The sequence below is a fragment of the Nannospalax galili genome, unplaced genomic scaffold, assembly GCF_000622305.1.
Source record: "Nannospalax galili isolate Female #2095 unplaced genomic scaffold, S.galili_v1.0 scaffold2159, whole genome shotgun sequence".
NCBI classification, from domain to species: Eukaryota; Metazoa; Chordata; class Mammalia; order Rodentia; family Spalacidae; genus Nannospalax; species Nannospalax galili.
This window is the reverse complement of record NW_008342781.1, coordinates 104,580-112,122: the sequence shown is the minus strand read 5'-3', so window position 1 is coordinate 112,122 and position 7,543 is coordinate 104,580. Positions and strand designations below refer to the sequence as shown.

The following is a 7,543-nucleotide window of genomic DNA, read 5'->3' as shown; positions in this document are numbered from 1 at the left end:
AAATTAAAATAAATAAAAAAGAACAATGCTAAAGATAATGCTGTTTTCTGTTTCACTACTGTTTTTCACCACTGGCAGTCAGCTGTCCCTTTGGAAACCAGAGGGACACTATAAAGACATACATAGGGGATCTAGCAGATACCTTAAATACCATGAAGTTTTATGTGACTCTAAAAGAACTAGTGGCCCTTTTGCCCCTAAAGATGTTCACATGGAGACATGGCCTATCTGTTCTTATGTGCAGTGCCATATGTTAGAGTAGCCAGTGGGTTGGTTGAGAAAAGGGTCTGACGCAAAATTACCCTTCAGGAATGAACTTTATTTAGGAGAAAGAGCCTTGAGCTCCCAGGACCTAAAATCAGACTTTGAGGTGGGAGAGCTTTAAAAGGGACAGTACAGGGGTGGGTGTGGTGGTGCACACCTTTAATCCCAGTGTTTGGGTTACAGTGAGGTCCGGGGGGCGGGGGGAGAGGAGAGAGAAAAAAACATGATGGGACCCTAAAGGAGGAGCTTCCATTAGAAACCTGAAAGGGGGCTGGGGAGATGGCTCAGTGGTTAAGAGCGCTGGCTGCTCTTGCAGAGCACCTGGGTTTGATTCCTGGCACCCATATAGCAGCTAACAACTGTCCGTAACTTCAATTCCTGGGGATCCAACACCCTCTTCTGACCTCTGTGGGCATTGTACAACATGGGTGCACTTACATACATGCAGGAAATACACTCATACACACAAAAAAACCTAAAAAATAACAGGAAAAAAATTTTAAAGAAACCTGAGGAACTTCATAAACCTAAAAAATAACAGGAAAAAAATTTTAAAGAAACCTGAAAGGAACTTCATTAAGAGGGCTAGCTGTGATTGACAGGAGAAGCTCAGGAGGGGCGTGAGCAATCTCCTGAACAAAGGAAGTCATCTGAGTTTTATGTCCTTTCAGGGTGTTGTTACAGCATGTGATTGAGTCCGGGATATCCTACATGACAAGGACCAGGGAAGAGCCACAGACTACTGAGTAGGGCCATAAATGAGAGGCTATAAAACCACGGCAGAAACAGCTTCTTAACTCTCTGTCGTAAAGACAGCTACAGAGGGCATGACCTGATTTCTTTGGGCTGGAAAATCTGGCCAGCTTAGAGTGGCCAGGGTCCTAAAGGGTCCTAAAAGCTTTTTCTTGATCCTTTACCATGACCATTTTGTCTGAGGTTCATGGGAATTGGGGTTATGCGCCTTTTTGTCATAGAGATACCTTCTAGTGGCGCTTGTACTTTTGAAGACACGGTTTCCTGCCTTTCAGAAGTTTGGATGTGCATGGAAAAGATGGTTAGGGTTAGACTACTGCTTTTATAAAAATCAGGTAGACAGGGAGCTGGAGAGATGGCTCAGCAATTTAGAGCACTGGACCACTGCTCTTGCAAAAGACCTGGGTTTGGTTCCCAGCACCCACATAGTGGCTAACAACCATCTGTAATTCCAGTTCCAGGGGAATCCAACTCCCTTTTCTGATCTCCTGACACAGGTGCATTTACATACATGAGGCAGTACATATACACACAAAATAAAAATAACAAATAAGATTTTTTTTTTAAAGCAGATAGAGATTGGGGATACAGCTCGGTGTTAGATCACTGCCTAGCATGAATGAGACCCCAGGTTCCAGCAATACAAAAAAGAAAAACTAAAATAAAGAGGAGGCCGAAACTTACTGCAGGCATTTTGTATCATTCTAGACAGTTCATTTTGTTCATTAAGTGGGGCTCCTTGACTGCTTGAAAGTTATTTTCTCTTTAGTATTAGAATTCAAATCTTTCCTTACATCAACAAATTTCCTTCCCTGTGGTACTTATCAATAAGAAGGAATGGGTATCCAGAAAATAAAATATCTGTCATACCCGGGCATGGTAGCACACACTTAGGACTCCAGCACTTGAGGTGGAGGCAGGAAGACAAGGTTCAAGGCCAGCCTGGACCACATGAAGATTCCATCTTTAAAAAAACAAAAAACAAGCCAGGCCTGGTGGCGCCCTCCATATCCTTTATACTTTGAAGTGTCCATTCAAATGTCACCAAATTAAAGAGGGCCCGTCACTCTGTACAGATTACTGTGCCCCCACATTCATTTCTCTCCCCTCAAGATCTTTCCCATTCTTTGTCTTTTTCATCTGTTTTGAGACAGGGTCTCCCGCAGCCCCAGCTGGCCTGGAACTTGCTATGAAAACCAGACTGGCCTTGATCTCATAGAGATCTGCCCGCTCCTACCTCCCATGTGCTGGGATTAAAGGCACACACCACCATTTCCAGCTTCTTCCCCACTCTTTTTTTTAAAAAAATATTTTATTTATTGTCTGGCGTGGTCGCACACACCTTTAATCCCAGGCAGAGGCAGGCGGATCTCTGTGAGTTCAAGGCCAGCCTGGTCTACATAGTGAGTTCCAGGCTAGCTGGGGCTATAGAGAGCCTCCCGTCCCAAAAAAAAAAAAAAAAAAAAATATATATATATATGTATATATATAATTTATTATTTTAATTTTATGTGTATGAGTGTATTGCCTGCATGTGTAAGTGCACTCGTATCGTGCAGTACCCTCAGAGGTCAGAAGAAGATGTTGGATCCCCTGGAACTGGAGTTACAGATGGTTGTTAGTGCCATGTAGGTGCTGGGAATTGAACCCAAGTCCTCTGCAAGAACAGTTGGTGCCCTTAACCAGTGAGCATCTCTTCAGCCCTATTCCTTCCCCACTCTTTTTATCCTTCATAATATTTTCCCATAAAACTTGAAGTCACTTTGCAAGTTTCTCATATTGATCTTTGCCTTTCTTCCTCCCACCCCACTAGAAGTCTCTTCTGCCCACTGGCATTGGAGCATCTATCTCATCTTTAATGGGTCTGCCCAGGGAGTGCTAAGCAGGTACCCTAAACTAGTCATCAGACATTGCATTATTTAAGACTCTATGACGACAAATACATTTTGTTTTCTTGACAGTATTTTAAGTTAGGGAAATCCCACTTTTTCTTTGTAGACAGTTAAGAGAATTGACAGTGAATAGTGTACACTGTTGGCCCTTTGGGTTCTGTTTCATGAATTCAACCAGCTTCAGGCTGGAAGTATTAGGAGGCGGGGGAAATGTGTGTGTACTGAACATGAACAAACTTTGTGTCATTTTTCTCTAAGCAGTCCAGTAGAACAACTATTTACATGGCGTACATATTGTATTAGGTCTAGTTGTTAGCTAGAAGTGATTTGAAACATGCAGGATGATACGTAGAGGCTGGGTGCAAGGGACTTGACCACATAAATTTTGTTATCCGAGGGGACTTCTGGAATCAAACCTACTCCCTAACCCCTGGAAACTGAAGGGTGACTGATTTTCCTCTGAAGCTAAAGTTAGGAGGTGGACTAGATTAGTGGACTTAAGAGTAGTGATAGATTAGAACAGTCTGAGAAATGTAGATAAAATGACACGGAGTGGAGAGCAAGAATGAAAAAGAAAGTACACAGTTACTCCAGGACATCCAGTGACGATTCTGTTGGGGGTTAGGGAGTACTGAGGACTGAGTCAGGGCCTGTGCGTGCCAGGTAAGTGCCCTGGGGCTTGAGCTTGAACAGCCAAATAACAGTTCTTGAGAAAACAGGAAATGCAGAGGAGGGAATTATATCAATAAAAACCCTTTTCACACACTGACGTTTCCAGTTGAAGGGAGTGCCGAGTACAGTAATGCCAACATAAAGGCATGACTGACCGTGAGCTCCCAAGAAAAAAAGCAGGTCACCTAGAAAACGAAAGCAAGAATCAGATTGCTTCAGACTTCGCAATGACAGCAGCAGAAGCAAGTCAGCTGAGAAATGACTCAGGGTGAGTCACCAGCCGTGAGGGTAGGACAAAAATAATAATAAAAAGATTTTCAGATAGGCAAGGACTATAAAGAAACCAAGAAACAGGCCAAAGGCCTACTCTCTTCATAGCAGACCTTTAGCACTAGTTGACTGCATTTGGGAAGCAAATATAGATAGATCAGAAGTTTAAGGTCAGCCTGGGCTATGTGACTGTCTCAAAAGGGGAAGTGTGAGGTTAGAGCTATGGTTCCACTGGCAAAGCACTCGCCTAACATACATAAAGCCCTGGGTTTGATGGCAAGCACTGTGTAAACTAAATATGCTCCTGTCATCCCAGCACCAGAGGTGAAGGCAGATTGACCAAGAGTTCAGGGTCATCCTTGGCTACATATAGAGTTCAATCAAAGCCAGCCTGGGCTCCATGAGGCCCTGTCTCAAAAAAGAAAGAACTTGTCATTCAGGCTGATGAGATGGCCCAGAGGGTAAAACTGCTTGCTGCATAAGCCCAATAAAGTTCTCAACTCCCAGAACCCACAGGAGAAAACTTTCTCCTAAAAGTTATCCTTTTACTTCCATAGACATACCATGGCATGTGTGTGCACCCACATTGATACACAATGAGAAAGAGAGAGAGAGAGAGAGAGAGAGAGAGAGAGAGAGAACGCTGAGCAGTTAAGAACACTTACTGCTCTTCCAGAGGACCTAGATTTGGTTCCCAGCACCCACATCAGTTGGCTAACACCACTTGTAACTACAGTTCTGGAGGATCTGATGCCCTCTGGCTATCTGCATGTGGTACAGATAAACACAGACAGGCGCACACACATACACATAAATAAATCTTTGAAAAACAGAAGGGGGTCGAAGTGTATAGCTCAGTGGTAGCATACTTGCCTGGGTTCAAGGCCCAGCACAACTGAGGCCCTGGGTTCAAGGCCCAGCACAACTGAGATAAAAACAAAAAGACCTCTAAGAGCCAGGCATAGGAGTACATACCTTCAGTCCTGGCACTAAGGAGGCAGAAGCAGGTAATCTCCGAGTTCGAAGCCAGCCAGGGCCACATAGTAAGACCTGTCTCAACCAAAAAAACCTAAGAGTCTAAAATTATTAAAGGGATGACTTGCTCCAACTTTTTTAAAAGAATGGAAGGCTGACAGGTAGAAACTGCCAACACAGACAGCTCTATGAAAGTTTAGCAGTAGGGCCTGGAGACGTGCCTAGTGGTTACGAGTGCTGGCTGCTCTTGCAGAACACCCAGGTTCAGTTCCCAGCACTCACATGGTGGCTACAACCATCCATAACTCCAGTTCCAGGGGATCTGACGCCCTCTTCTGGGCATTGCATGCACGTAGTACACTTACATACATGCAAGCTAAACAGTCATGCACATAAAATAAAAAATAAATTTAAAAAATGTTTAAGTTTAGTTGTAAGTCAAGTGTGATAGTACATGCCTTGAATCCCAGTATTCACTGAGGAGGCTGAGGCAGAGGGATCAGGGAGTTCACTGTAACCTGGGATATGTACTGCAAGACCTTGTCTCAAGAAAAACAGCCAAACGGTAAAGCACTGATAATTGGCCAGTGAGGGGTGGGTATGGAAAGTGGTAGATCATCCTTCTGCTTTTCTTTGGAAAGGGGTTGGAGGTTGGAAGTGAGCGAGCCTAACTGAGGATGGACACTAGGACCTTGTTTAGTGCAAGCTGAATCTAAAGGAAGGCTTTGCATTTCCTGCCTGGACATTTCCTAGGGCCTCTGCATCTTTCTGAGACAGTTGCCCCCAGATGGTCACATGAAGGAAGAAACTTTGATGAGACATCATTTTTTTAACCATTTAAGTACTTTTACTAGTGGCCCATGGACAATTGTTAATTTTTTTTTTTAATTTAGCTTAAACAAATCTTACTATCTTACAGCCTGAGCTTCCTACCTTAGGACTCTAAAGACTGACTACGTTGAAATGGACAACCAGGAATCAACAGAGTCTTCTCAGAATGCCAAACAGCACATAATTTCAGAGGAGGTATATACTTTGCTTTTCTCTATCCTTTCCCTTCACCATGTAACAATGAGTTCAAAAGAAACATGTAGGCTATTTGTTACATTTTTTTTTCAATCTTAAAGATAATTTTTAAATGTTTTTTCTACCCTCATTTTAAGGTTTCAATCACATTTTTTCTTTCTTTTTTTTTTTTTTTTTTTTTTTTTTTTTTTTGTCTTTTTTGAGACAGGGTCTCCTTGTAGCCCCAGCTGTCCTGGAATTCACTATGTAGACCAGGCTGGCCTCGAACTCACAAAGATCCGCCTGCCTCTGCCTCCCAAGTGCTGGGATTAAAGGTGTGCACCACCACACCTGGCTTCAATCACATTTTCAATCACTCATCTGGAAGTAGTCATAGCCATCTTAATGCCATGTATTAGTAAAGTTGAAACTAAGTACATTTTCGTTACTGATAGAAAAATTCTTCTTTCTAAAAATTTGTCTGGACAGAGAAACAATATGTGGTTTTACAGCTTTGACATTTCAAATTTCGTTATTATAGCTCAGCTGTTTGATTTTCAAACATAAATGTAGTTCACATTCCTCTGAGTTTTAGTACTAAGATCTACACCTTATGTTATTCAGCTCAAGTTCTAGAGTCTTTTTCTCTCAGGAACCCTTCATTGTAATGGGTAAATTTAAGTGTTTTGTCTTTGAACTCTGGCCTTGGCACCTTTCTAGAGGAATTCTTTTTGATTTAACAATCTTTCCATGTTGCCTGTGGACAGATCTGCTAATGATGATTAGGTTGGTGTTGGCAAGAAGAGAAAGAGACTAGTAAGAAAAAGGCTATTGCCTTACATTCCCAGTGAAAAGCTCCTCTCAGTCAGTGTAGTGTCACAGGTCAGTCAGTCCTCCCAGCCAAGACTCCTCTGCATGTCTTGGATCGGGTGGAAACCTGGGTGTCAGCAAAAGGAAATCCAGTCTTCGATTTGGTTTCCCCGCAATCTGTTTTCCTGATGAAGTTGTATATATGCCGTTCAACAGTATGGCTAGCTTAGCATCCATGCCAGGGGCCAGGACTTGAAGAGTATCCAAGATCTCACGCCCCTTGTACTCCCTTCCATTTACCTTTCTTCCCACAACCCAGGAGTTGTTTTTCTTTATTGGTGCTGAGAATTGAACCCAAGTCCATGTATGCCACGTATGCACTGTGCCTCAGCTACACCTGCATCCACGCTGCTTTTAGACCCTTTTTTACCTCTTGGTTCTACCACAAAAACTCCAAACAAAACTACTAGCCTTTAGTAAGACAGTTTTGAATACTTACTCTAAACTGGAAACTTGCCCAGAAATTGTCGTGAGAGAAGCTAACTGGAAGAGGGGAGGGAGCATAGAACAAGTTTGAAAGAAAAAGTACCTTTTAGATTTAAAAAAAGACCACCTTGGTTTGAAAGTTTGCCAACTTAACTCTCTGATCTCCTTTTAGTTAATTTCAGAAGGAAAATGGGTCAAGTTTGAAAAAACAACTTACATGGATCCTACTGGTAAAACTAGGTAAATTTTTTTTCTCTGTCTTGTAAAATTATCAATATCTGGGTTTTCCAGATCTCTGTTGAGTGTTTTCTGAAAACACTGATATTTTCTTCATTGTAAGCTTTCTTTTAAATAAAGAACCTAATACAGCTTTTATTCCATTACTAAAATGTTTGGGTCATTGACAATCTTGAATA

General features: G+C 42.3%; 1 protein-coding gene across 4 annotated transcripts in view; it reads left to right on the top strand.

The window, feature by feature from the left end:
• Nucleotides 1-7,543, top strand: part of Nudt5 (nudix hydrolase 5) — a 33,328-nt gene that overhangs the window by 9,616 nt on the left and 16,169 nt on the right. For 3 of the 4 annotated variants that reach the window (XM_008838811.3, XM_008838810.2, XM_017799576.2), the window contains 2 exons: nucleotides 5,746-5,852; nucleotides 7,300-7,367. In XM_008838811.3, coding sequence (XP_008837033.1) covers nucleotides 5,790-5,852; nucleotides 7,300-7,367 — 131 coding nt within the window. In that variant the 5' untranslated portion in view covers nucleotides 5,746-5,789. The remainder of the gene's footprint in view (nucleotides 1-5,745; nucleotides 5,853-7,299; nucleotides 7,368-7,543) is intronic. The other variant, XM_029566298.1, reaches the window with a different exon arrangement.